The sequence below is a fragment of the Aspergillus sydowii genome (assembly GCF_001890705.1).
Source record: "Aspergillus sydowii CBS 593.65 unplaced genomic scaffold ASPSYscaffold_3, whole genome shotgun sequence".
NCBI classification, from domain to species: domain Eukaryota; kingdom Fungi; phylum Ascomycota; class Eurotiomycetes; order Eurotiales; family Aspergillaceae; genus Aspergillus; species Aspergillus sydowii.
The window spans coordinates 1,524,361-1,550,415 of NW_024467861.1; the positions used below are offsets into that span (position 1 = coordinate 1,524,361).

Sequence of the window (26,055 nt, forward strand, 5' to 3'; positions counted from 1 at the left end):
AATCGCGTATGGAGGGGACTTTGGGACAGACAAAGAGGGATCGATCGAACTGGTTCCTCGCCCGCGCCATGCCAAAAGCGCAACCCGTGACAGCATATCACGTGACCCAGTTTTTTCACTGGGTCCAGCGCCATGTCCGGAAGACAACGAGTGAAGACATCGCCGGCCAAGTCAATTTTCTCATGCTTCCCACGCCGGTTCCCTTATTTATGGATGTCATTGGTTTGGAATCATGCTCCACACCGCTCCATGGTCGTGTCTTTGAGAGCGGCGCATTTCAGCAGCCGTTCGCTCCGAAAGGTAGCTATGCAAATCATGGAAAGCTATTGTTCAGCAGTGCTAACGTACGGTCTTCTTGTCTGGTTAGCAATGCTCGTATAGCACGTCGTTTCGTCCAATATATGCAAAATCCTTGGACTCGCCCACTGATGCCTTCCTCAGTCCGTCAAGTCCGACCCAGCGAGATGCAGTTATACACGCGAGAGGCGATTGGGCGCACCCATCATCTTGCGAATTTTGGTGCACGTCGCGGCTCATCCAATCTCGTTTGAATCAACAATCATCTCCTTTGGCCAAGGTTCCAGAACCGTGGGCTCCTGTTTACGAGCGCGGAGGGGAACTTCATAATGCAGACCCAAGTCCAACGAGGGCTTCGCAATCTCAGCGAGCCAATCGCGGAAATACACAAAAGGATGATTCTACCATTGACGGCCCAAGAGAGCCAACGAAATTGCCGTCCCGAATTCAGGGACCAACATATTACTTGATTGACACCATTCAGAATCGGGCGCTCTCCTCCACCAACCCGGATGACAGTAATTGGACGTTTTCTGGAAAATCTCGAACCCCTTTGAGAGCCCCTTTGACATGGCGTCAACGACGCGCCCTGCAGCGCACGCATGAAACTTCCTTGCAAAAGATAACTGCGGATTACATCGACTTAGTTGAGCCTGTATTACGGGGACGGAACAACGCAAGAATTCCTGGCGCTTCCCTTCCTGCATTGGAACTCGATTACAATCTGCAAAGGATGCTTCGTGGCGACTACATTGATTATTTGACGGCCCGGCAATATAGCGTCACTGATGTGATGGCATGGGCTTGGGTGCTCACGAGTAATACTACTTACGAGGCCACTCTTCGTATTTACTTTCTGGAAGCAGGCCGGGGGGACAAGGCAACCGCTTCTAGCCCAAGCGTTCCTACCTTTATCCCACTTTTGCTCCTGCTGCAGGAAATTGATTTGAAGACATTTCGCTTATTACTAGTCTACTGTCTGCACATCGTCGCCGGGCGACCAATTCCTCATCTTGATCGCGCTCTTCATTCTATATCGAACCATGCAATATCTAAACATCTACGCAACATTGCCCACACAAAAGCTATACCTTCGATGGATCATAGCACATGCGCAAAATTAGTTGTCCGCTTGCTTTCTCATGCGCGACGGTTGTGGCCGGAAGCGCAGCTACCCATTGCGCAAGCATTCGCATTTCATTTGCGCACTACACAATCCAAGGGGACTCACTTCGTGACAAAGAAGCTCAATAAATTCATACGGTTGCTTTCTTTGCCTTCTGGCCCTCGCCCGTTTGTTTCGGCCTCAATACAGCAACAAGCACAATTTGAGTTGTTAAAAGCCGTGGCAGACAAGTATACCGTCTCACCTATCACACGCCGGGGCTATCAAGGTTTAGCTTCTGTCCAGCTAGCTCATAAAAAGACGGCTGCCGAACGCGAGTCGGCGGAACTGAAGACACCGTCATGGCCGCCGTGGAAAGAAGAAAGATCAGGAATTGACTCCGATAAAGGCATGGAAGGAATGCGAAGCCGCGCCATACGCGTGATTTCCCAAATGAGAGAAGCGGGATACCCTTATTCTCTATGGGAAGAGGTCTCGGGTATATTGGCTGGCTGGGATACGGACAACAGTCCTACGATACAGACCAGAACACTGGCGCGACCCCCGGAACATCTACGGGGAAAATCTGGGAATCAAGGTCACCATGCAATCTGGGAGGCGCGAATCCGCGCCACAAGGACGGTTCGGGAGGCTTGGGCATGCTTTACGTCATATGAAAGTTGGGGTCATACGGCCCATGCTTCTGTTTATGTTGCAATGGGCGAGAAGCTCGTTTTCGAAACTAAAGCAGCAAGGGAGAAAAGTGATCAGTCTAGGTTTGCATTGCCTGGCGATGGCCCGGAAGTTTTTCCAGAACCTGCCTCCGCGCGGGACTGGATCTATACTCCCACCGAACCACCTACCTTGAGTGCCTTTCTTAAAAAAATGCTTTCACAAGGTTTCCGCCCGTCTGGGAGATTCCTGGCCCTACTTCTACACAACGCCCCCACCTTCCACGTGGGGTTGGATTGCCTCAACTGCAGCGATTTGACAAACCAACAACTAAGGGTGTTGTTCAGCTTTGGCGACGAGGTTCCCGACAACGATGCTGAAGCGCAAAGGGCGCTAGATGGACTGCCCGAATATATTGTCTCAGCTTTCATTCGATTTTTGTGCAGGTTCTCTGTTGTCACCAGACACTCTTCAAGGGTTGACGACATCATCACAGCAGATGCTTTCCCCATAATTACGAATAATTGGCCAATGGCCCCTTCACATATTCCCACCCTCTTTGCGTACACCGACAATCATCGGCATCGGCGGAAGGGTTGGTATTCGAAACTCCTTTCCCATGCAATTCGGCTGTTGCAGAAGCGGAATTCGTCGAATCCCCAGGGATGGGTGCAGCTCTTAGCTGGACTTCGCTCGACGCGCATTATTGGTGGGTCATCTAATATCAACCGCCATACTCAGATGGTTCTTGCCTGGCATGAAATTTTGGTGGTTTTGAAGTGGCTGGATGAGCGCAATATCGAGATAGGATCTGAGGGGTTCCAGATCCTGTGTACTAGTTTCTCGAAAGCAGTGGTTGCCGGAGTAAAAGACCAATATTCCACGGAGAAAGGCCTGAAAATACTGGCCACAGCCGCGCAAGGGAACGTTTTGCATCCTGAACTTGTTCCTCCAAGTTTCGAGGTTATGGTCGAACACGGGTTGGAAACGCTGAAACGCCAATTTGATCGGCTTGTCCTTTTGGACCCAAAGACGTCTCCCATGTTTGAGTCCTTCAGGTTATCTTTGGAAGGTCAAACCGAGTCACAGGTGTCCGTGCCTACTTTAGCTCACGTCCCCTCTCCGCCCGTCCTCCATGCATTTGTCAGGTCTCTAGGGTTAGCCGAAGATTCGGACGGTCTCTTAAACCTTCTTCGGTGGATGAGCCAGCATTCGTCGGTCCTCAAGCAGATGTCTGACGAATACTCAAATGGCAGTATTGTTATGCGACGCACCATAGTCGCAGTCCGCATGTTCCTCGAGGGATATTGGGGAAGACGGCCGTTAGCGCGGACGCAATATCAGTCCGGATTTGAGGACCATGTCACCCCAAGCGAATCCAGCATGCCGACGTTCTCAGATCCAACCGTTCAAGAGGCATATGATATCGTCTCGACAACCGAACTCTGGGGTCCTTGGCCAAGCGATGAGGAAGTTTGGGATTATCTTGCTCATATGGAGCAGTAAGCCTCGACATGAACTGGAGCGCATCTTTCACTTCGTTTAATGTATATATAGCTAGATTTTGTAAGATAGAGGCCACACAGAACGAATAATGATACCCATAGAGTGAGAAAGAATATTATAATACCCGCGCTTATTATCGGCTGAAGTTCCCCGCAGGGCCGCAGCTCGGTTTCCCCACAGCCTCCCGAGCGTCACAGAGAGCTCCATCTTTTTACCTTGCACGAACCTGCCCCAAGAGTCAAGCCGCATCCTCGAAATAACGACTCAGCCACCAGACGCGACGGGTTTGTACAGTTGTCTGCTGGTCGATTAGCTAGTGACCATCCTACGATCAACCATGCCTCCACGTCTTACGCGCTTCGCAGCGCTCCCAATCCGAGCTCCCCCGACCGTCTCGCTGCGCGTGAAAGTCGCGAGATACAGCACCGCTCCCGAAGATGCCGTGATCCAAACCCAATATGTTCCTGCGCCTGGATCTGGAAACATTCGCGTTCTTCTTCTGAACAGGCCTAATGCTCGAAACGCACTGTCTAGGAACCTCCTGACCTCGCTGGCTCAGCATGTGCAGTCGATCTCCTCTGAAGGTGGCAACGGGCCGACCAGAGCTCTGGTTATCGGCAGCAATACTGATACAGCCTTTTGCGCGGGCGCTGACTTGAAAGAGAGGTTACATATGTCGAAGGATGAGTGCGTGCTCTCTACCTTTTCTGCGAGTTGCCGCGAGGTCAGACGCAAGACTAATCAATTGACTCAAACAGGACGAACGCATTTCTGGCCAAGTTGAGAGGCACATTCCGCGACCTTGCAGCTCTCCAAATTCCCACGATTTCCGCCCTCTCTTCAACGGCACTAGGAGGTGGTCTCGAGCTCGCTCTCTGCACACATTTCCGCGTCTTCGGGTCAAACAGCACTGTCGGTCTTCCTGAAACAAAGCTCGCAATCATCCCAGGCGCAGGCGGCACGTATCGCCTTCCCTCGATTGTCGGTGTGAACCGTGCTCGGGACCTCATTCTCACCGGACGCCGTGTTACCGCGCCTGAAGCCTACTTCATAGGACTGTGTGATCGATTGGTCGAGATACTTCCTGAGGAGGAGAAGAAGGAGGGCGGCGCGCGTGATAAGGTGCTACGTGAGAGTATCAAACTTGCTATGGATATCTGCGATGGCGGTCCCATCGCTATCAAGCAGGCGCTGAAGGCAGTGGACGGGTTCGAGAAGGGCGAGGTTGCAGAGAATGAGGCTTATGATGGCGTTGTTGAGACAGACGACAGACGTGAAGCTCTTCTTGCATTCGCGGAGAAAAGAAAGCCTGCGTTCCGGGGACGCTAGGTGCGTGGGTAAGTGATTGGGCGAATGTTTGAGCTCAGCTGTATGTACACCATCTTTTAGAAGTGCTTATACAGGAATAATGAATGAATCTCCTGGGCATAAGAAATGTTATCGCCAAAGCATTTGATCTTTATGATTCTAGGTTGTGTTTCAGTGGTAAAGCTCATCATACGAGCCAAATTCACTTTCGCTCGCAGAGTGAGTTTAATGCCCATAAACACACAAATTCAAAAAAAAAAAAATCTTTGTGCCAGGTTAATGCATTGTAGAGCTTCCACCTGTTTGCCTACTCATTCATCGCTCCCTGCATCTGTTTCCACCATCATCCGACCTCTTTCCTTAACCGTACGTCCCTAACCAACTGCGCCTGACACCCACCCTCGTCCATCACCCAACACCCAAGATGCCACCAAGAAACCGAGCACGCAAACGCAAGCCTCAGTCCTCGGTGGATGATGGATCAAACGTAGTAGCAAAAAGAAAGACCAGAAAGGCCGTGACAGCTCAACTTGCTGCGACCCATTGGAGCGTTTGAATGAAGACATTACCAACATCATCCTCGGTCTGATCTCTACAGACAACCTGGTACGCCTGGAAAGGGTGAACAAAAATTGGAAAGCTTCCATCAAAGCTTGGATCGAAATTTTTGGTATCCGTACTCGCTTTCCACTGAGCTGGGTGCCCGTCTCTGTTCGAGATCCTGCCCACACATCCAATGACTCTTGTTCCGATCTCTTCAAGCAGCGGGGTATTTATCTTCGGAGCTACATTTCCCAATAAAGGCATTTACTGATGCGAGAAGCCCGCCAGGCATTTTTGATACAGCACGGCCGGCCTACTAAGGTGACGAAATTAGTGAACGCCAACAAAAAGGTTGCGCCAGGAGGAGACTACATTGTCTGGTCAGTGGAACCAGACTGTCAAGGAACAAGTTACATCTTCTGGCAATATTTTCCGCGGACAAATACAGGCTGCAAAACTAAGGCAGAGCTGGTATCTGCCAATCAGTTCCTCCGAGAGTCTATTGTCCTCGAATTGTCCGTCAATAATAACGGTGTTTTTCTTGTACGCCTAAAGGTACCGAACACGAATTTGCCTGAAAGGTGAAGAAAGAGTCCTCAATTTCGAGCTTCAGAGCGGTACAGCTAAATATGTATTAGGTACGTTGCATACTCGGTGATCGAGAGAAGGATTATATGGAGCAAATATTCCAAAATCCCCTACACCCCCGGGCGATCCATTCCGATGTTTATTGGGAAAAGTTCAATCTATTGTATGAAGGAGATCGAAATAGGGTATACGCTATCCGCCTATGACATTAGGTCCGGCAAGCTTCTCTACGATTCGTCTAATCCTGTTCTTTCCAAGCAACAGACGATACCAGGGGATCACGGGTCCCATATTGGATTCCAGGTAGTCCTCGTTAATGGCGGAAAGGAGCTTATCCTACTAAGACGAATGGTCAACGTTGGACACTACCAAACCATTCTTCATATTATTGATGGCGACACTGGGATCAGACTACACAGCGCGGCTTACCGCCGTCAGTGGTCTTGTTTGCTATACCCCGATCCGATATCTACTAACGTTGTCGTGGCTTTCAATTTGGACCCTCTTCTCTGGGTGGGCACTACGACCCAGAACCTCATGAAAGTCTCCATAATACAAAGGTTCTCCTACCAAGAGGAAAGGGCCATCCAATTCTCCCTGGTATCCACAGATGTTGTGCTCCTCCCGTGCAATGGATCTCGGCCCCTTGGATTTTCGGCCTTCAACCCTCTCAGCCTAGCCGGGGTCTTCTGCTTTGGCAACTATAATATTGGCATCCAAGGAAGTGCGATAACTCCAACAAGAGACAAGGATTTTTTTGGCAACTGCAGCAGGAGTGCTTCGACACACTTACCCAGATCATGACCGCCCTCCCCTTAATCAATGTTTTGTTTTTGGGCAAGGACAATCAATGACTCTCCCCCCACGGCCCGAGATCGGTCGCCATGAACGTACTACGGTTGGTCTCCCTGAGCACCCCGAGGTAAATTACCTACAATTCGCAGATGATGGCCGTATGCATTTGTGTTGCGAACGGGACACATATGTTTTCGAGTTTTAGATTTTTGAAATCAGTCCCTTCAAACTGGGGATATTAATGTGCTAACTCGGCCTTTGCTGAATATTCCCCGACTTAGGGCAAGGGCCCAATACCATTTTCCATGCTGTCAGTTTCTCCTTTCCTCGCTATCTTTTGACTGGTCGGATACTCAATCTTCTTTCTAAGTATTTGATCTCAACGAGAAAGGTGTATTCTGAAAAGCTGGTAGTTGTAGTAGGAGAGAAATAAAGATTTCGAGGTGGCCACGGAAGCTGCATCCCTTATTGACACTTTAAAGGAAAACTATAATATTCAAACCGGTCTTTTTAAACTTCTTCGTATGTTGAATGGGTGTAAAAGCGTATGTCTTGGTGATGCATCACCAACATGTGAAATCGACACTATGATCATCCGTGGCAAAAATCTGTATATAGAGTTGCTGTTCTTTTATTTCCATCACCCAAAGTCTTCACTCCCCCATACCAAGTTTCCTTCACAACAGCTTCAAGAAGAGCATCTGCATTCCAAAGCATGTCCACAACAACAAAATCCGCCAACTTGCCAACACCAACATCCTGAGCGCCTACTCTATTCTCTGCAAAAATACCCATCGCAGCACCACCACTTGCCACAACGATCGACTCACAAATCCCCAGCCGGAATTGCCGATCAGTTAACAGCCTCGCTATTCCTAGAATCCCTCGCCGAGCCTCGCGTTGCCGCAACGTACAGATTATCTGTGGCAGGCCACGGCAATGTCGGACTACCAGTCCCAATAGCAATGAGAGCACCCGCATCCGCAAACTCACAGTAGGCGAAAGTACGCTTGCAGCAATCGTCACCAAAGACCCGAGACCACGACCCGAGACCACTGCGTGAACGGGCTGGATAGATGCCGTTAAGCCCAAGGCTCCGAGGCGCTTCGCGTCTTCCAGCGACGACGCGAGCTCGAGGTACCCCAGGTCTGCCATAATAGTAAGGCAGCTGTGGCTCTACAGTATTATATACCTGGGGATGTGACCTATGACGCCTTATTTGCACCAGCCTTTCAGAATTGGTGCATGTATCCGCAATTTCATGTACATGACTGAGAGGAATTGAAGGCTTCCGGGCCTGGAGCTCCGTTCCTACTCACGCATGTCAGAGGGCCAAAATATCAGAGCGATGGAGTTATGCTGGGACAAAGTTTGGACTCAAATTGGTACCCTCATCATGGATTAGTACGATGTATGCTGGTTATCATAGTCCATGGAGGTGATAAAAATAGGATATAGTTGTTTTTAGAGAGCCTACACGCAGTACAGTATACCAGTGCATTTAACTTCTAGTTGTTTTGATAGAATATCACCACTATAAATATATAACTACAGCTGAGCCCTGAAAGACTATAATCATAAAAATACGTGTATCTTAACATGGTATAGTATGTACATGTTCACAATAGCCCTATGTCACGTGCATATCTTGCAGGGTGAGATGCACAGATTCAACCATATAGTAGAACTTCAAGCGATAGTTTAAACCAGTATTACTCGACGTATCAAAAGAGCTATTGTAATAATCCTATTATTTAGACCCCCATTTCCTCGCAACCCTGTCTGCCGTTTGGACAACTTTTCGCCCCGTATTCCATGGAAGCACCATCTGAAAGCCAAAATAACGTGTCACGAGCTGTGGAAAGCGCGGGGGAGACATCGTTGTAAGACGAGAATACGGTTGGGAGGGAGTGATAGTTGTGTGCTGCGTGAGCTTCTTCCAGGTGGCTTCGGCGGTTGTTGTGTGGTACTGGTAGGTGGTGCTGGAGGCCATGGGGTGTATGTTATTAGGTTTGTGACTGCGGAATCATTGAATGGATGAGACAGGAAGGTGCGAGACTCATGTTAGTCAAAGAACAATACAAAGTCCTATATAATTAGCCGGACTTCGTGTTGTCTACGGTGTATCCGTATGTGTGGACCCGGAAAAGATCGCCATACTGAAGAGCCACACTCAGGCTTCAACCCGAAGGTCTCACCGGAGATACTGGGATAATCTCTGAAATACTGTGAATCATGGCTGCCGATTATGGAGACGCCTTGAGTAGAAGATATGGAAGATGGGTTCGTACGGTTACAAATAATGACTCTCCAGGCTTGCCACCGGGGGGTTCCCAGAGATTGGGCTCATCAGTGCGATGATCAGCAAAACCTGGTTGTCGTGGATGATTATTGCTGAATTGACAACGCGGAAGATTCAGGATCGCTGGGCAAGGTATGTTTTTGTTGGAATTTCTCAGCGGTTCTTGGGTGACTCGGCTATGGTGGTTTGCGTGAGTTGCTAACATCTGGGCGCAGAGACAAATGTGAAGTAAAAGGCCGAGCGCTCAGTGGACGAGTGTGCTCCAGGGGTCCCAATATCACAAGCCAGAGAACGAACGATCTACAGGCGTCGAAGTATACTCTGGGTAGAGCACTGGAGGCCCTGCGGTGGCCCTGCATCCTGGCAGAGGATGATTGGTGCCTGGAGAGGCAGACACTGGATCCTGGTGGATTGCCCGGTCCGATCCAGGCGCGGGCGCCCGGTTCCTTGGTTTGCTGCAGGATTTGCTGAGGGCTGTTGCTTTGTATAGATCGGGGCGCGGTCAGCATCACTGGGCCATCTGAGGTAACTGGTTGCGTGGCACAGCGACGGCATTCCCGCTGCCTGCAGACTGCAGACTGCTGCATGTCATTCCCATCATTCGCGATCGGGCGGGTACAGCCCCTCAAGGCTTGAACAGAAACAACACCAGTTGGTTAGTTTCGTCCTGCGCCCTGTGAGTCAGGCCCCCGCGAGTCATCCACGGGGTTGCAGGCGAACTATGGAGCCTGGTGAGATCACCAAAGGGGCTGGCCGCGCCTGACTGGTGACCTTGAAGGTCATGCTGCACCTTCACGCTGTCGCCAGATTTCACTGCACAATTGTGGCAATAGTTGAATCCTCCAGGAGAGCCGCACAGCACAGACTGTCATTCGCCTGGCGACACGAGGTGATCAGCGACGACTAATTCCACAGCCTGCCGATCCGCGGGGAGCTGCATCTCTGCATCTCTGCATCTCTTCCATCTCTGCATCTGTCCATCCCCCATCTTCCATCTTCCCATATAACTGGCTCCCTATCCCAGGTACCTCTCCAAGCTCCGATCGTCTTCTCTCTGCACCCCCTCTATCGCCTTTCCACTTTTCAGCCATCTATGCACTCGCGTAGGTAAACCACAACATTTCCAGGCCACTGCCTAGCTCAGTTCTGCGATGGATCTCGCATCGCGCATTAGGCAGTTCGGCCTGAACGTCGTCTACCAGGCGCCAAACCCTGTCGTTGATATTGTCTTCGTCCATGGACTCAACGGTCATCCTCATCGCACCTGGACCTCATCCAAAACAGACACTTTCTGGCCGGCCGACCTGCTGCCTGATGTTGTGAGCCAGACCCCGGTCAGGATTCTGTCCTACGGGTATAACGCGAATGTCACCTCGTTTACCGACGGCGCCTCCAAGGATCGTATTCTGAACCATTCCGAAACTCTCGCTGCAAGCCTTGCCGCGAACAGAGAGGTACGTTTCCCCGCTTCGTGTCTGTTGCACGGTGTGTTCGTGTTTCTATTGCTTTTGTTTGTGCTTTGTGTGTCCTCTACACTCGCCCCCATTTTATAGCTTCGAGTGAGTTCCTCGACCTGTTGTCGACTCCCCATCGCTTGCTATGTTTCAGCGACGACTTCATCTGTTTCATTTGTTCGTGATCTAGCTGAACCAGTTTCGCACTTCATATAATAGCCCCCTCGTGTGATTGTGCTGTTTTGTTCTTTGCACACCACCTTCTTCGCGGTCTACTGCGCAGCTTCCCCATCCCATCCGGCCTTTCCAATGTATGGTGCTTTTATCTCTTAATAGTCTGCTGACAAGAATCCTTTTTCAGATGAAAAATTGCACTGAACGGCCGATCATCTTCGTTTGCCACTCGTTGGGTGGTTTGGTCGTGAAGCGCGCCCTAATTTACTCTCGAAGTCTTACCAACGAAAAGGTCGAGTATCTCCGCTCGATCTATGTTTCGACCTATGGCATTTTGTTCCTAGGAACTCCGCACAACGGGTCTGAAGTTGCAAAATGGGGCCTGCTTTTGCAGAATATCTGTTCTGCAGTGCTTCCTAGGAAGTTCATGGACTCTTCGCCTCACCTCGTCAGGGCTCTCAAAACTAATAATGAGTCTCTGCAAAACATTAACAGTCTATTTACCGACATGATGCCCCGTTTCCGCATCTATTTCTTCCACGAGACTCTTCCTACTGACGTCAAGGGGACCAAGGAGCTGATTGTAGACGAGAGCTCTGCGGCACCTTATGCGGACGGTGCCGAGAGAATGGGAATAGAGGCCGACCACAGTCATATGTGCAAATTTGATGACGATACCTCGCCTGGCTACGAGACCGTTGCAGTGTCCATTTTACGATACGCTCGTGATGCTCCTGCTACCATCCAGGAAAGGTGGCGTGAGGAGGACAAGACTCGAATGATCATTAAGACTCAGAAGGCAAGAGAAATATTCGGAGACATTCCTGCACCCACCGGAGGGTCAGATCGTCAAGGGGGTGGTGATAGGTCTCTTGGGGGGCAAGGCCCTAGTGACGTTCATACGGGTACGACTCTCCAGTCCCCAGGCGCTGCACGTTCTATTACTATGAGGGAGCATGAAATTGAGGAACCTGTGAATTCCGAATCCCCATTTACCTTTACCCACTCTCGTTGATTTATGTTCGCAATGTTTGTTCAGTCATATCCCTCGAGCCTTTGTTATTCCACCTCGTCCACATATAAGACCCGGCTGTACCTTTTGGTGCGGCCTAGTTTTTCCTATGTGGCTGTGCTTATCGTTCTTTCCCTGTTTCATTTGCAAACGATAATGTTTTCACGCTTTACATGTACCCTAGCTTCAATGCTTAACAAAGTTCTTCTGCTGACTTTGGGTTCCTCTTAGTTAATTCTCCTGTACAACCCTCGTATTTACCGGCCCCGGAAAAGAAGTCCTATCCAACATCCGTGGAAAATAGTATGGACTTGGAACTTTCTCGCTCACTTCACAAGGAGCCGGTGTGGGTGGCTCCCCCGGGATTCCACCGCAATGCGGTGTTTTTCGGTATGGAGCGGGAACTGGAGATCCTACATACAAGGCTTTTCAAGGCAAAGAAACGGTCAGAAAATCTGATGGCAGTGCTGATCTCTGGCGTTCCGGGATCGGGAAAATCACATCTTGCTCGCCAATACGTCTGGAATCACCGCGACGATTACCCAGGTGGTATCTTCTGGGTCGATGCGAAGAGTCGCCAGTCCACATTTAAGTGTTTTTGGGATATTGCCCAAGCAGCTACCTTGACTGATGGACAAGAATTTCAGAGCTCCGATACCAAGTCATCTAGTAGATACGTTGAGGCAGTCCGCCACTGGCTGCAGTCGCGGCAGGAATGGCTCCTCGTTTTCGATGGAGTGAGCTTTGGGCGCGATGAGGACATAAATGACTTCAAGCAGTTCCTTCCGTTCAAGGAGAGATGCGGCATTATTTATACCTCGGTCGACAAAACTCTACGGAAGAAGCAACGTTTATACGAACCATACTTCCTTACGGTGAATCCACTTGGAGTTGAAGATGCATGCAAGCTTCTCTTCAAGGATCTAGGCATTAAAAGACCTACCAAGGACCAAGCTCGCAAGGCAACGGAGGTGGTAATTCACTACGAATGTCTGCCCTTGGCTATCCATGCTATCAGTCACCGATTGAGTGCAACGGGAAAGCCGATTGAGAAGTACCATATCCACTCCCATTTCACGGACGAGAAGCTTGCCGAGCCGTTTTTGAGCATCATGCATGATCTTTATCACGGTGGGCATTTTGAGGCACTCAACCTCATTAATCTCTTATCGTTCCTGGGCCACCACGTCCCGGTTGGGTTGATAACACTGGGCAAGTCGTTCTTGCACGCCTGGAACATTGATGTCTTCACAAGTAGCCGTCAAGGTGACCATGGGGACCTTGACACGACCCTGGGGATTTTGATCCGTTACGGACTTATCGAGAGGACTTCAGACATGTATCCATTACTTCAGACACCTTCATCGCCGTTATCCGAGAAATATCCAGTGGACTTGAAGGCGGTTATTCCCGATTTGTCAGAATCCCAGACTGAGAGCAGCAGCCAGGAAGGATTTTTCGCTACGTTCCAAAACTCCGGTGTCTCTGATGTCGTCAAGATCCATAGCGTAGTCCAAGGTTTTTGCCGGGACGAACTCAAAATAATTGATAAAGAGATCAGATCCACCGCTGGCTTCCACAATGGACAAGACACTGGACAAAGCACAGGATACTATGACTCCTGGCTGATCGTTGCCACCAACGTCCTTTGCACATCGTTCGAGTGCGCCAAATGCCGCATGGACCGTGTTGATGACTGCGGGTCGGTCAAGGACTATCGCGAATACGAAACTCATGTATCGCAGTTAATGAAAAATTTTCCCAAGAGGACAGCCGATAGCAGGGTCAGCGAGGCACAGAAGCGGTTGAAAGAGGTCCTGAAGACTATCCGTAGTGAGATTGTCCGGATTTCACCAAACTCTTCACAGGAATCTATCCGCAAGCATCGCTCTGTCTTTGACAGATCGAGCAGCTCGTCGTCTTTCCCAGATTCAACAGTCGATGACGGGCCGTCTCGTCAACTGACCCTGGATTTCAGTGATGTCGTACCGGTGAGATCGGAATCGCCTCAGGAAGCCCGGATGTCGCCTCCACAAGTCAATCTAGGCCCTATCATTCCCCATATTTTCAGAACCTCGAGCAGCCAGATCAAAGACGATTTCGTGAAAGAAGAGACACTCTTGAGGGATGGATACATGACCGATGATGAGTCCACGAGGGCCAGATCCCCGGCCATGTCGCAAATGAGCCGCTCAACCGAGCGGCCAAAACCATCGCAGTCTGCTAGTCCTCGCCCGCACACCGACGACGAGGGATGGCACATGGTTCAAAACCCTTCGAAGACCAAGCCAGCCCCGAAGCCAAAAAGGGTGCCCAAGTCGCTGCAAAAGCACAAGAGGGGCCTTAAATTTCCTCGTGGGATTGGAAATTCCAAACCCGCAGCTCCAGTTCTTCACAGGACACCTGCACAGTGGAGGAGCGTATCAGGTGGTGGCGGCCCTCTGGGCGAGCTCAGCCCTCATAGGACAGCATCCGAAGCCCTATCCGCTGTCAATAAAGCAAACAGCCCGGTCCAGTCAAAGGGATATGATTTTGGCCAGACCTTACCACAGGGAAAGAAGGAAAATGCACCCACCTATGCATACGTTGCGTCGAAGCTAGGAGGGGAGCCCATGCCATCGCTAATGAATCAGCGGTCTTCTTCCTCGCCCGGTGCGAGGCAACGCCCGGTTTTCTCGATGCTTCAGAGCAGGACTTCGGATGATTCCTTGTCGAGCAATCCAGCATTCTCGGCGATGTCCGCCGAACCCATGGCCCAGTCAACATACAGCGAGCCGGATCACGGACTTATGCAGCAAATGAACGCTGTGGATTTGGGCACTCAATATTCTGGCATTCAGTTTGGTAGCAGGAGGGTCATCCAGGCGGATCTCTCCGCAAGCACCCCAACCCTCGGGCTTCCTTACGAGAGTAACATTGAAATCAGTGCCCCTCGACGCCGTGTACAACGCGCTGCGACTCCGGCCTTTAGCAACAAGTCCTCGACAAACCTGAGTTCTAACCCCCACCCATCTGCAATCATGCCTGGGGCATCCCCTCCCTCGGACCATGCGCCTGAAATGATGTCGCGCAATCCCTCGGCCCAATCCCATCAGTCTCACCACTCCTGGTCTACTGAACCGGCGACCCTTCGGTATCCGGCACGTATCTCACCACTCCCTTCAAACTTAACCACTGCCCCTGGGCCAACAACGGCGGGAGTGTCATACCAGGTCGTGCAGAACCCGGAGCAACCGATCCTCTCAGGAGCTGGAAGTTGGGTCTCAGACCCGGAGATAAGACCGAAAACACAGCGACAGTATCCCCATGCGGTTGATAACTCATACGCCGCCGTAGCGCAACGACAATTCCAGCCCCCACCAAACCCACACGCTGCAGTCCCCGATGCAATCTGGGGTACACCGGCGCCAGCTCCGCAACCTCCGGCTCTCCACTTCGGTTCGCATAAAGTCGACATCGAGGCTGCGCGTCAGAGGCAGTATCAGATGCAGGCGGCGCAGTCGCAGCATCACGTTTATATCCATGATAACCGTTCCGGGCCGCTGTTCACGCTACCACCACAGCAACCGGAAACCGCATACCCCCAGGGATACCTAATGAGCGGTGATAACCGAGTACGAGCGAGGAGCGGGAGCACGCCTTCCACCCAGTATCCCGAGCTAGGATTGGACTATTAACAAGTAACAATCACATTACGCTAGGAATACTTTGCGGTTGGCGATCGAGAAAAGGGAAAAATGGACAAAAAGAAAGAATCAAAGATAAAAACAAAACAGAAAATAACGAAAGAAAGGAAGGAAGAAAGGAAGGATAGATATGGACGGAGCATAGGGCAGGTCAGATTCGTTGCATACTCGAGGTGTTGGATTCGATGCATATTTTGTTTTTGCATACTTAATTAACGGACAGGATACCCGGACATACATCATGCGCAGGGCATATTTTGCATTGCATTTGTATGGCGATTGATACAGTGCAGTTGGGATGAAGGATTCTTCATTCAATAGGTCATTATTGACGTTGACATACTACAGGGTCAGGCGTTGTATTTTCGGGTGTTTTTATGAAAGTTCCAGTTGTTTGTGTCTATACCAACTTTTTTTCGGTACATTTTCTCGGGTCAACGAAATGTTCTTGCATTTTTAGAATACCAACACTACTGTTTAATTGTTGACATGGATGGCATTTAATTACGGAATTGAAAAAAAAAAAGAAATTATCTAAGCAGCCGGTCCTAGAAGGAGCATAACCTGGTGTGGTGAGGTAGTTCCTTGTCTATAGTTGGCTTGCGCCGACGTCACACTGACATGAGCTCCGTATGTATGACATCAACTGAAGTCAAGCAACAACCATGACCACAGCACGGAACCACATGCAACACAGCTGGAAACCTATATATAGAGGAGAGAAAGTCTAAGATTCCTTATCTTCTATACTATATTTCATTCAAGCTCAAACTCAACGAACTACTCCCATAATCGGACCAAACTACCTTTTACAATCTACTACCTATATAAACACAACAACAACGACGACAATGTCCTTCATCACCCGCCTCACAACTGCCGCCCGCACCGCCGCCCCGTCGGCAAGAATTACCACAAACACAATCACACCGTCTCTCGCGGTTTCAGGGCAGAGACTCGTCTCGTCGACGAACCCGCGCGACAGTGGCCCCGTCGACGCCACAAAAGAGACGCTCAAGAAGGCCGATAGGAAGGTTTCGGATGCTGCTGTGAAGGGTATCGAGACTGGTGGTACGTTTTCCTCTTCCCTTCTCCTTCTCTCGTACTCTTACTTGAGTCAAGTGGGTTGGGGATAGTTGCTAATTACTTTGTTGCAGAGGCTGCCGCGCAGAAGGTCAAGGAGACTGTTGGATCCAGCAGTGCCAAGGGCGAGGCGGAGAAGAAGGCTGGCGAGTTGAAGGGTGAGGCCGAGGAGTTGGCTGGAAAGGGGAAGGGAAAGGCCGAGGAGGTCGCTGGTGAAGCGAAGGGGAAGGCTAAGGAGGCTGCGGGAAACTTCAAGTCATAAAAGATTGATTCCTCAGCTTGAGATTGAATTTGAGCGATATTGTCTGTCCGTCCCTGACAAAAAGGCGTTGACGCTTGTCATTGTACAGTAGCATTTTCAATATTGATTGCAAATGATTGATATGTGACCATATTGCATTCACCGACTATTGATCAGGCTCACGGCTGCGTGAGCATAAGGACGTATTCGCGAGAACTGTTTCCAAACTGCAGCATATCCTTATCCCGCAGTTCGATGTATCGTCCGCCAGGGATCGCATCCCCGTTAACTTTTGAGCCATTGGCGCTCTCCAGATCAATCGCGTACGGCTTGACCTTGCCAATGCGATCTCCAAACTCGTTCCTCTTCTCGACATACCGGAACTGGATCGCCGCGTGCTGCTTCGAACAACTCGGGTGATCAAGCGGAAAGTCCACAACCAGTCGCTCGCGCCCGATAAGCCAGCAACTCCGCTCATTCAGTTCCACCATCTCCAGCAAGTCCTTGCCCTTGAAGACGTAGAGCCGCCAGGACTCCTTGGCCGGTGGCTTTCGCGCTTCCGCCGGTTCATGGTATTTAAGCACGACCGCATCCCCGTTAACATTGACTGTGTTACTTTCGGCGGCTAGACGCCCTGTGTTTCCGAAGTTGGGCTTCTCCTTCTCTGGTGGCGGGGCGTCGCCCTCGCCCGAAGCTTCATTTTTGTATGCGTCTTGTTGAGAGGGGAGCGGTGCCTTTGAGCGAGCCGGGGCGCGTGAAGACGGTGTCCCAGATCGTCTGTCCGGTGACCGTGACCTTGAGTAACTCCGATGCCTCCGCGAGGGTCTCTCTTTGTGACTGTATTCGCGATCACGGTGCCTGCGGTGTGAGCGCTCTCGTTCTTCCGGGGAACGGTGTCTGCGTCTTCGTCGATCGTCGTCTAGGTCATCTTCTCGTTCAGAACGCTCGGGGTGGCGGCGCTCATACTCTTTCCGGTGGCTTGTCCGGCTGGAGGGACTGCGCGATGACCTCCGACTGGGACTGTCCTTTCGAGAGCTGCGGTGGTGTCTGAGAGAGCTTCTGTCGTAATCGTCGTCGCGGCGGCGGCGCCGGTCACGGTCGCGGTCGGGGCTTCGAGAGTCCGGTGACCGCCGCCGTCTGCGGTCTGAGTAGTCGTCTTCTCGTGGAGTAGGCATGATTTTGTACAGCGGGTGTTGTTGCGTTAAGAACGGGAGCAATAATGCACATAAAAAGATGGAGCTCTGCATTGCGCACGTGATGGGCTCCGTCCCCGGATGGTCGGAGCTCCTGCGGCGAAAACCAGCCCACCCACTATCTCACTCCATGCATCGAAGGCACGTCCGGAGAAGTTCACACTACTTCTCTCTTGGAAACATGCGGAATGCTCAGGAAGTCCAAGATTATAACCTATAACGGGTTGCTGCAGCTAGGCCAGTCCTATCCAGCCCCGCCGCCGCAGTCTTATGCGCACCACACCCAGCGGCTCTATGCCACAGCCCATGGCGACTTCTCAGTAAGGGACCTCCCGTGGCCGTCGACACCCACATTTACTCCATACGATATATTCGGCATATCGCGGGGCGCACCGTACTCGAAACATCGTTTCTACGAACTAGTCAAGGTCTACCACCCTGATCGCCCCTGCAACGGCCACCCATTATGCAAGGACATCTCTCCCGAAGTGAGACTCCAACGGTACCGCATCGTCGTTACGGCCCATGAAATCCTCTCAGACCCGAATAGACGCGCAGCGTATGATCGGACGGGGATGGGCTGGAAATTCAACCCTGTAGCCACTCACCGGCGCAGCCCGACTGGGTCCGCCGACGTCGACCCAATCTTCTCCAACGCAACCTGGGAGGACTGGGAGCGGTGGTATAACCGAAACGGACAGAAGCAGGAGACCATCGTCGACCATTCGACGTTCGTTACGTTCGTGGTGCTTCTCTTCTTCATGGGTGCTGCCGTGCGGGCGTCGTGGTTCACGCAGGTCAGCACCGGGTATGAGGATCGACTTAAGGATCTCAACGCACAGTCGACGCGGTTCTTGAACGAGCGCCGCAACAACACGGTTAATCAGATGGCAGGCTCGGATGCGAAAGTGCAACATTTCCTGATTCGGAGGGATCCGTCGGGGTATGGGTTGAAGGAGGAAGAGCAAACGGTCTATCATAACGTGCTTAAGCAGCGGAATGGGTCTTCGTCTGAAGAGTCTAGCGCTGAAATGGGCGACCAACCAAAGGGGGGTGAAGCTGACCAGGCTCGTTGAAATCGAGGACCTGCGTTGAGATTGAGGCGGGTCCTTGGTCTCCACGTGCGATAAATTATCTCGCAATTTGGTTCTTATTTCAACCCATATACCGACTGGCATTGTCCTGTACAATCTATAGGCAGCACAATATCAACTGAACATCTACACTCATAGTGCCGATTCGTCGTAAGTAGCCAGTATATTAAACAAGGTCGGATTATCCGAGCCACAAATCGAGCAGGACTCGGCGAGAAAGAGCCCAAAAAAGGGAAACCCAGGGATTATTTTGTGAAAGCGTGAGACTCCGTGAAATTTCGCCCAGGCTCGAACTTGATACATCCTGACGGGTTATCCGACCTCCGGATATCCCAGTCCGATCCCATTGACGCCAGACCAGGACGGTTCAAAGACTCTACTTGGACGAATAGTATGCATGGTTTCATTCCTACTTGGTATATCTCAGACGAGTCATGAGATCTCCGCATGATCATCCCCGTGGGGAAACTTTCTCTATAATTACCCCCCTAATCACTCCACAGAAGTTCTGCAGTTCCAACCTCTAAACTCTTCGATACCCACATCTGCCCAACGCAATTAGGATCCAAGGACACGGTCTCAGGCATAATGGAAGACAAAAATCACGAGATTATGGCTGGCCCATATCGAGAAGGCAATAAACAACACCGACGACGCTGCTGAGCGAGGCCGTCTCATACAGGAAGAGGAGCGCCAGCTGAGTCTCTGGGCTACAATAAAGCTACATCCCCGGGCAGTCCTTGCCTGTAAAATATCACCCCCGATCTAATCTTGGGGACTCGGTCTGACACGCTGAATAGGTAGCGTGGCATTCGCCGCCGGCACAATGTTCGGTTATGATCAGATTTGCAACGGCTCTACCATTGCAATGCCTTCGTTTCTTATGTACTTTGGCAACACCGGGCCATCTGGGCTGTATCTCCCCTCTATCTGGACCTCGCTGTGGACGTCAATGACATCTTTACTGCAGGCTCTCGGGGCTATCTCTGTTGGGATGGTGTCTGATAGATTTGGCCGAAAATGGCCTGGGGTTGTTGCCGGGATTATATCGCTTGCCGGGACTGCTGTTATCTACTACGCAAAGAGCAGAGGCGCCTTGCTTGCAGGGAAGATGGTCTGTGGATTGGCTCTTGGAGCCGGGATGGCTATTGGAACAACATATGCGTCGGAGGTGAGTCCAGTTTGCTGGATGTTGGTATTTTTGACTGGATCTTCTCTGATACTGGGTACAGGTTGCACCTTTGAAACTCCGCAGTCCTATCCAGACGGCGCTGGTGCTCTTTATCGTCTTCATGCAGGGCCTGGCGCTTGGGGTTGTGAGGATCTTTGTCCCTAACATGGATGAGCAGGCCTTCCGAAATGTTTTCGCTATACAGTGGGCTGTTGGGGGTGTCTTTGCGATTGCTTGCTTTTTGGCTCCGGAGTAAGGGCTCCTTACTCACATGAACCGACCGTGGAGATGCTTATTTTAATCTATTTAGGTCTCCGATCTTTCTTATAAACGCCGGCCGCACAAACGAAGCAAAGAAAGTTATGACGAAGCTGTACAGCTCCAGATTCAGCCTCGACGACCGACTCGCGTACCTAGTCAAGACAATCTCCGAAGAACAGGAGCAGCAGAGAATCTCCGCAGGCTCGTACCTCGACTGCTTCCAAGGGACAAACCTCAAGCGAACCCTCACCGTGATGTTCCTCTACAGCACCGCAAACCTCGGCGGTGCTGCCTTTCTCTCGCAGTCAATCTACTTCCTCCTTACACTTGGACTGCCACCTGTGCATGTATTCGATATTTCCATCGGGGGTTTTGCGTTGGCTGTTGTCATCATAGTCTTGACTGGGGTCGTAGGCAAGTTCCTAAGTAGACGGACTATGCTCCTCGCTGGTTGTCTCATCAACCTCGTCTTCCTCCTTGTTATTGGCTGTCTCTACTACGCCCCAGGTATGGGACCAGCCTGGGCTGTTGCTGTTTTGATGTGCGCCATCCCTTTTCCCTTTATATGCTGTCGTAGTAACACCACTGATCCAAGAGCAGGAACATCCTCATCTCATTCCAAACCAGCCTAATGCAAGCAGTTGGCTGGCCCATCGCGGCCGAAATCTCCAGCTACAGACTCCGCATAAAGTCACTGTCCATTGGCGTTTTCGCGCAGACGCTCTCGACTTGGGTGATGACCTTTACGGTGCCGTACATGTACAACGTAGACTCGGGGGACCTGGGCGCGCGCACTGCGTTCCCGTTTGCCGGGATCACGGTCTTGCTTATTGTCGGGGCTTACTTGCTTGTTCCGGATACGACGGGCTTGACGACTGAGGAGATTGATCGGCTGTATGAGGATAAGGTTTCCGTGAGGAGGTTTGGGACATATGTACCCCGGGGTAGTCCTACTTAATTCTACTTCGGCCGAGTACATAATATTAGAAAGCATTAAGAGCTTAATCGCCAGAAACCGGCTTACCTTGCGACTCAGCTTCTCGCAAGCCGTGCCGTTAGTGGATCTTCTTCAGCCGTCAACTCAGGCCGGCTGTTTTTTAGGCCGTCTGCTATGACTCCATAGTTTGCACACTAAGGAGCGCTTGTCCTTCTGTTCGGAAGATCTATTCGTCAACAACCTGGCTTTGTCATATTCCTAGTCATTAACTTTTTAAGGCCACCCGTCTGAACCGTAAATATATAAACCATATGCGGTTCCTGGGATTTGGTCCATAGAATGAAGTGATCCTGGTTTAATTGGATTGATCAACTATGGGTGATACACATGAAGTCTATCCCCTTGCTAGGGATGAGGCAGAGTCGAGCCGGTGCGTATTCCTTTCTTATCCCAAGCAAATAATAATTCACTGACGTGGTGTTAACAGGCTGAACGAGCAACATAATTTCCTCGTCCATGCCACTGAAGGGCTAATCGACAGTTCTATACCACTAGAGAATATCACCACTGTTGCTGACGTCGGAACTGGAACTGGGCGAGTCTCTTATGAAAATAATTTATAAACTACTTATATTCTAACAGCATCCAGAATATGGCTCTTCGACACCCAACAGCATCTAAATGCCAAAGTCCCCAACTCTTCACCTCGTACTTTCAGTGGCTTCGACATCTCTTCCGCCCAATTCCCGCCTTCTACCCCAGCGGGAATCGAACTCTCAGTCCAGGACGTCCTGAAACCATTCCCGCCCGAGCACCACAATCGCTATGATCTGGTGAATGTCAGGATGCTGGTCACCGGGATCGCGGAGAAGGAGTATGTGACTGCAGTGGAAAATTTAGTGTCCATTTTGAGTAAGACGACTGCTACGGTTAACCAGGGATACTTCTTCCGACTAGGTATACTAACAAAGATGGGTATAGAGCCCGGCGGGTACCTGCAATGGGTAGACCTGGACTGTATCGCGCTCCCGGACTCAAAAGACACGCAAAACCCCACAGCCGCGACCGTCGTATCCACGTGGCTGAAGTTCTTCGAGTTGAACAAGCTAAGCGTATCTGCACCAACTACAGTAGCAGATGCATATAAACAGTCTGGATTACTGGATATCGTCAACACATCATTCCGACTGGACGACCGCGGGGAGGATCTGAAGGCCAAGGCACGCAAGTGGCAGTTGCAGGCCTTCTCGGCCGTTATGCCGCCGGTTATGGTCGCGACGGGGAGAGCGAAGGATGCGGTGGAGGCGAGGGAGAAGACGGACGAGGCGATTCGCGAGTTAGGGTTGTATTTTGAGGCGGGAGAGGTTGTGGGGCTGGGGTTTGGGAGGGTTGTTGGGAGGAAGGCGGAATAGATGTCCACGACTTGTCTATCCAGACTGAGGCGCAGCTGTAGTAAATGTCTATTTTGCTGGTATAACGCTCCAGACTGGAGAAGGGTGGTTCCTAATAGGAAGGGACTGGCTTCGCCGCAGTGGCTGAAGACAACGTCAGCATGCCAGCACCAGGCCATCAAGAAACCCACAATTAGAAAGTCCATATTTCAAGCGTAGTGTGCTACACTGTCTATAAAATAGCATATATGCCAATGATTCCCGTTTCTCCAAATGCATAACAAACCCAAAAACTTTTTATATACATATAGCCCAAATGCGTTCGCCAAGACAAAGCTATTCGCTATAACCCACATATATTTACCAAGCGATCAAGCATACGACAGTCGACGAACGACATTTGTCTCGGAAACGGTGGTTCTCGTGGTAAGGTGGATGCTGTCAGCCCTAACTGGTATTGCTGGGTCGCTATCCTGGTGCGTGTTGGACGAGAGGAATAGCTGCATCGGGGTGTGTATATTTCGGTCTCTCTGGGGTAGAAGCTGCGGCGTGTGGAAGCGTGGTAAGATGTAGCCTTGCGGGGGGTCTATGAGGAAGAGGTTATCGTTAGGAGTTTGCATTTATCAGTCTAAAAAAGGGAGATGACAATCACAGTACCGTTGCTTTCACTGTGCCTTGTTCTCTTCCAGTACTTGAAACCGGTGAATGCGATTGGTATAGATGCTATTAGAAGAGCAACGATGCCCACCGTTGCTTCTGTGGAGAGAGACATTGTATATCGTAGAATGTTTTATAAACATATAAATTGTGATAGTAGAGAAGACAAAGCTAGATACTTTGATGATGCTGGGCTCCTTGGAGCTTTTTATCCTACGGAAGTAGCCTTCAGTTGGGTACCTCATTACCAGAAAAGAGTTATTACTTGCGGCGTGTGAGGTTATCAAAGTCGCGAGGTTGAGACAAAATCACACAGGGTTCTGACAGGGAAGTTGGGGAATACCCCTCTGCATCCAATCTCGTGCCAGTAAACAAGAGCTAAAGCTGCCGTCGCCCAGCCGGTTGGAATCCAAAAGGTCAATCATGGACCGCGGGTGGTAGACCCCAAGGCTGTGTGAATGAGCCTCCAATCACGGACGTTTGTCTGAGCTTGCAAGCTGACGGGAAATAGAGTCATTCAAGACCAACCACAGAACTCCAGTTTCAACTAACGTCAAGAAAATGTCGCGCCAAGTCAGCCACCCTAGGCACGGTGTACGGGGTACTGCTCTTTACTGAGGGATACGACTGAGTCTCTTCCCTGCGCTATGGTGGTGCAATACAATCTCTCTCCGCGGGCCCCTAAGCAGGATGGCGTAGTGGAGTCTAACGCTCTCCTAGAGATTCTAACGGCTTCAAGAACTCTTGATGGCCCATATATTAGTGCTATCTATATTGTGGAGACATGAAAACGGTCCTTCACAAGATCGCCACCAGGCCCGGCCCAGGAACCACAGCGGGACCACAGCCTCGGCTCCTGCGCAATTCTTCTCCGCGCTCGCCTCTTTTATTTTAAAAGACCTCATCCTCACTCACTTGGAGCTTTAAAACCCTCGCTTGTCGTCTCTCCTTTTCTACACTCCTTCACCTATATTCTGCGTCCTCGCGGAAGTGGTCACCGCCACTATGAGCGCCCTCGGCAGTCCCGTCACTCTACTCAAGGCGCTTTTACTCAGAGTCCCTCTCATCCTGCGAACCGTTCTTCTCCATGGCATCGGCCAGTCGCCTGGCTCAGGGAAGCAGAATTTCCGAACCGAATTGACTGTCGCTATCCTCCGCTCCTTCATCACTGGCCGCGGCGTCCCCGTCGGCAAGCAGCAGAAAGGAACCATGCGCGACCCGGGCATAAAGGGTCCATTGTGGGTGTCGAAAGTGAGGATCCCGCAACCGGAACTGGATGTTCAGGACGCAGTCATCAAGGCGATTGAAGAGCTTAAAGAAGGAGGCGAGACATATGACATTCCCGGTGTTGGACCGGTCGAGGCTGAATGGACGGGGTATCGCAAAGGCGTGCATAAGAATACGCCTGAGCCGGAGATGTCGGAGGAGCAGAAGTATGAGGCGTTGAAGAAGGAGAATACTGCGGATATGGTTGTTTTATACTTCCACGGAGGTGCATACTAGTAAGCTATGCCCCATTTCACTCGCTATACACCTCTTAACATGCTACAGCCTTATGGACCCGTGCACCCATCGTCCAGCAACATCCCAACTATCCAAGCGCACAAACTCCCCAGTACTCTCAGTCCGCTATCGCCTCGCCCCCCAGAACCCATTCCCCGCCGCCCTTGTCGACGCCCTCGTCGCATACCTCTACCTCGTCTCTCCTCCCCCAGAGTCCTTCCACGCCCCTGTCCCTCCCAACAAGATCATCCTCGCCGGCGACTCAGCCGGCGCAAACCTCAGCATCGTCCTCCTCCAAACACTCCTCACTCTCCAGCGCACCTCCACCACCATCTGCTTCCACAACCAAGACATCCCAATCACCCCACCCGCCGGCGTCGCCCTCACCTCCCCCTGGTGCGACATCTCGCGCTCCATGCCCTCCGTCGTCAAAAACGCCGCATACGACTACCTCCCACCACCAAACCCCTCCTCGCCAACCCCAGAACCATTCACGCCACCCCCGGTCCCAGCAGACGAAATCTGGCCCGCCTCCCCTCCCCGCGTCGACTACTTCGTCAACGCCCCCACAATCATCCACCCGCTCGTCTCCCCACTCGCGGCCCCCTCCCACCTCTGGAAATCCAGCCCGCCCATCTTCATCTCCACCGGCGAAGAAGGCCTCACCGACGAATGCCTCGTCCTCGCGCGCCGCATGCACCAGGCCGGCGTCCCCGTAATCGCCGAACAGGTCGAAGGCATGCCGCATTGTTTCGGGCTGATGATGCCGGGTTCCACCGCGGGTAAATCCTTCTTCGATTCGATGGGTGCGTTCTGCCGCGACGCTGTTGCGGGAAGGGCAGTGACTGATCGGGCGAATGGGAAATTGAAGTTTATTGGCTTTACCCCCAAGTCTAGCAGGGAAATTCCCCTTGAGGAGGTTAGTCCGTTGTCCGATACTGAGGTTATGGCGTTGTTGAGGGAGGCGAGGGAGTGGAGGGTTGAGGGGGAGAAGGTTCTTAGGTCGGAGTGGAATGCTAAAGATAGGGATCGGGCGAGGTTGTAGGCTTCTTGCCTCTTTATATTTATAGAGTAGTACATGG

The 26,055-nt window shown here is 51.2% G+C and overlaps 12 protein-coding genes across 12 annotated transcripts; 9 read left to right on the plus strand and 3 right to left on the minus strand.

Moving 5' to 3' along the window:
• Positions 1-160: 160 nt before the first annotated feature.
• On the plus strand, positions 161-3,773 carry ASPSYDRAFT_173783 (uncharacterized protein). The gene is made up of 2 exons (XM_040843443.1): positions 161-300; positions 368-3,773. The coding sequence occupies exons 1-2, from the start codon at positions 214-216 to the stop codon at positions 3,578-3,580; spliced, it is 3,300 nt and encodes a 1,099-aa protein (XP_040704686.1). The 5' UTR covers positions 161-213; the 3' UTR covers positions 3,581-3,773.
• ASPSYDRAFT_173785 (putative mitochondrial methylglutaconyl-CoA hydratase (Auh)) lies at positions 3,769-5,279 on the plus strand. The gene is made up of 2 exons (XM_040843444.1): positions 3,769-4,267; positions 4,339-5,279. The coding sequence occupies exons 1-2, from the start codon at positions 3,918-3,920 to the stop codon at positions 4,907-4,909; spliced, it is 921 nt and encodes a 306-aa protein (XP_040704687.1). The 5' UTR covers positions 3,769-3,917; the 3' UTR covers positions 4,910-5,279.
• A 394-nt stretch (positions 5,280-5,673) lies between these two features.
• On the plus strand, positions 5,674-7,281 carry ASPSYDRAFT_66768 (uncharacterized protein). The gene is made up of 3 exons (XM_040850370.1): positions 5,674-6,012; positions 6,070-6,743; positions 6,817-7,281. Exons 1-3 carry the CDS (start codon positions 5,702-5,704, stop codon positions 7,017-7,019), a joined length of 1,188 nt encoding a protein of 395 aa, XP_040704688.1. The 5' UTR covers positions 5,674-5,701; the 3' UTR covers positions 7,020-7,281.
• Positions 7,282-7,405: 124 nt separating this feature from the next.
• On the minus strand, positions 7,406-7,969 carry ASPSYDRAFT_87453 (uncharacterized protein; the record flags this gene model as incomplete). The annotated part of the gene is made up of 1 exon (XM_040851843.1): positions 7,406-7,969. One exon carries the CDS (start codon positions 7,967-7,969, stop codon positions 7,406-7,408), a length of 564 nt encoding a protein of 187 aa, XP_040704689.1.
• A 440-nt stretch (positions 7,970-8,409) lies between these two features.
• On the minus strand, positions 8,410-9,031 carry ASPSYDRAFT_42692 (uncharacterized protein; the record flags this gene model as incomplete). The annotated part of the gene is made up of 2 exons (XM_040846507.1): positions 8,975-9,031; positions 8,410-8,902 (listed from the first exon to the last, which is right to left on the minus strand). A coding segment is annotated over exon 2 (239 nt), but the record flags the coding sequence as incomplete, so codon positions are not given.
• A 1,236-nt stretch (positions 9,032-10,267) lies between these two features.
• ASPSYDRAFT_146263 (LipA and NB-ARC domain protein) lies at positions 10,268-15,433 on the plus strand (the record flags this gene model as incomplete). The annotated part of the gene is made up of 3 exons (XM_040841605.1): positions 10,268-10,605; positions 10,907-11,634; positions 11,988-15,433. The coding sequence occupies 3 exons, from the start codon at positions 10,268-10,270 to the stop codon at positions 15,431-15,433; spliced, it is 4,512 nt and encodes a 1,503-aa protein (XP_040704691.1).
• A 538-nt stretch (positions 15,434-15,971) lies between these two features.
• ASPSYDRAFT_775782 (uncharacterized protein) lies at positions 15,972-16,866 on the plus strand. Its single transcript, XM_040850899.1, has 2 exons — positions 15,972-16,513; positions 16,600-16,866. Exons 1-2 carry the CDS (start codon positions 16,294-16,296, stop codon positions 16,785-16,787), a joined length of 408 nt encoding a protein of 135 aa, XP_040704692.1. The 5' UTR covers positions 15,972-16,293; the 3' UTR covers positions 16,788-16,866.
• Positions 16,867-16,945: 79 nt separating this feature from the next.
• On the minus strand, positions 16,946-17,941 carry ASPSYDRAFT_56348 (putative FHA domain protein SNIP1; the record flags this gene model as incomplete). Its single annotated transcript, XM_040849199.1, has 1 exon — positions 16,946-17,941. The coding sequence occupies one exon, from the start codon at positions 17,939-17,941 to the stop codon at positions 16,946-16,948; it is 996 nt and encodes a 331-aa protein (XP_040704693.1).
• A 135-nt stretch (positions 17,942-18,076) lies between these two features.
• ASPSYDRAFT_42695 (J domain-containing protein) lies at positions 18,077-19,226 on the plus strand. Its single transcript, XM_040846508.1, has one exon. It carries the CDS (start codon positions 18,148-18,150, stop codon positions 19,033-19,035), a length of 888 nt encoding a protein of 295 aa, XP_040704694.1. The 5' UTR covers positions 18,077-18,147; the 3' UTR covers positions 19,036-19,226.
• A 653-nt stretch (positions 19,227-19,879) lies between these two features.
• On the plus strand, positions 19,880-21,443 carry fmqE (MFS-type transporter fmqE; the record flags this gene model as incomplete). Its single annotated transcript, XM_040844643.1, has 4 exons — positions 19,880-20,224; positions 20,286-20,476; positions 20,535-21,026; positions 21,086-21,443. The coding sequence occupies 4 exons, from the start codon at positions 19,880-19,882 to the stop codon at positions 21,441-21,443; spliced, it is 1,386 nt and encodes a 461-aa protein (XP_040704695.1).
• Positions 21,444-21,796: 353 nt separating this feature from the next.
• On the plus strand, positions 21,797-22,834 carry ASPSYDRAFT_29410 (uncharacterized protein; the record flags this gene model as incomplete). The annotated part of the gene is made up of 2 exons (XM_040844644.1): positions 21,797-21,852; positions 22,072-22,834. The coding sequence occupies 2 exons, from the start codon at positions 21,797-21,799 to the stop codon at positions 22,832-22,834; spliced, it is 819 nt and encodes a 272-aa protein (XP_040704696.1).
• Positions 22,835-24,475: 1,641 nt separating this feature from the next.
• ASPSYDRAFT_87460 (alpha/beta hydrolase) lies at positions 24,476-26,018 on the plus strand (the record flags this gene model as incomplete). The annotated part of the gene is made up of 2 exons (XM_040851844.1): positions 24,476-24,972; positions 25,022-26,018. The coding sequence occupies 2 exons, from the start codon at positions 24,476-24,478 to the stop codon at positions 26,016-26,018; spliced, it is 1,494 nt and encodes a 497-aa protein (XP_040704697.1).
• Between the last annotated feature and the right edge of the window lie 37 nt (positions 26,019-26,055).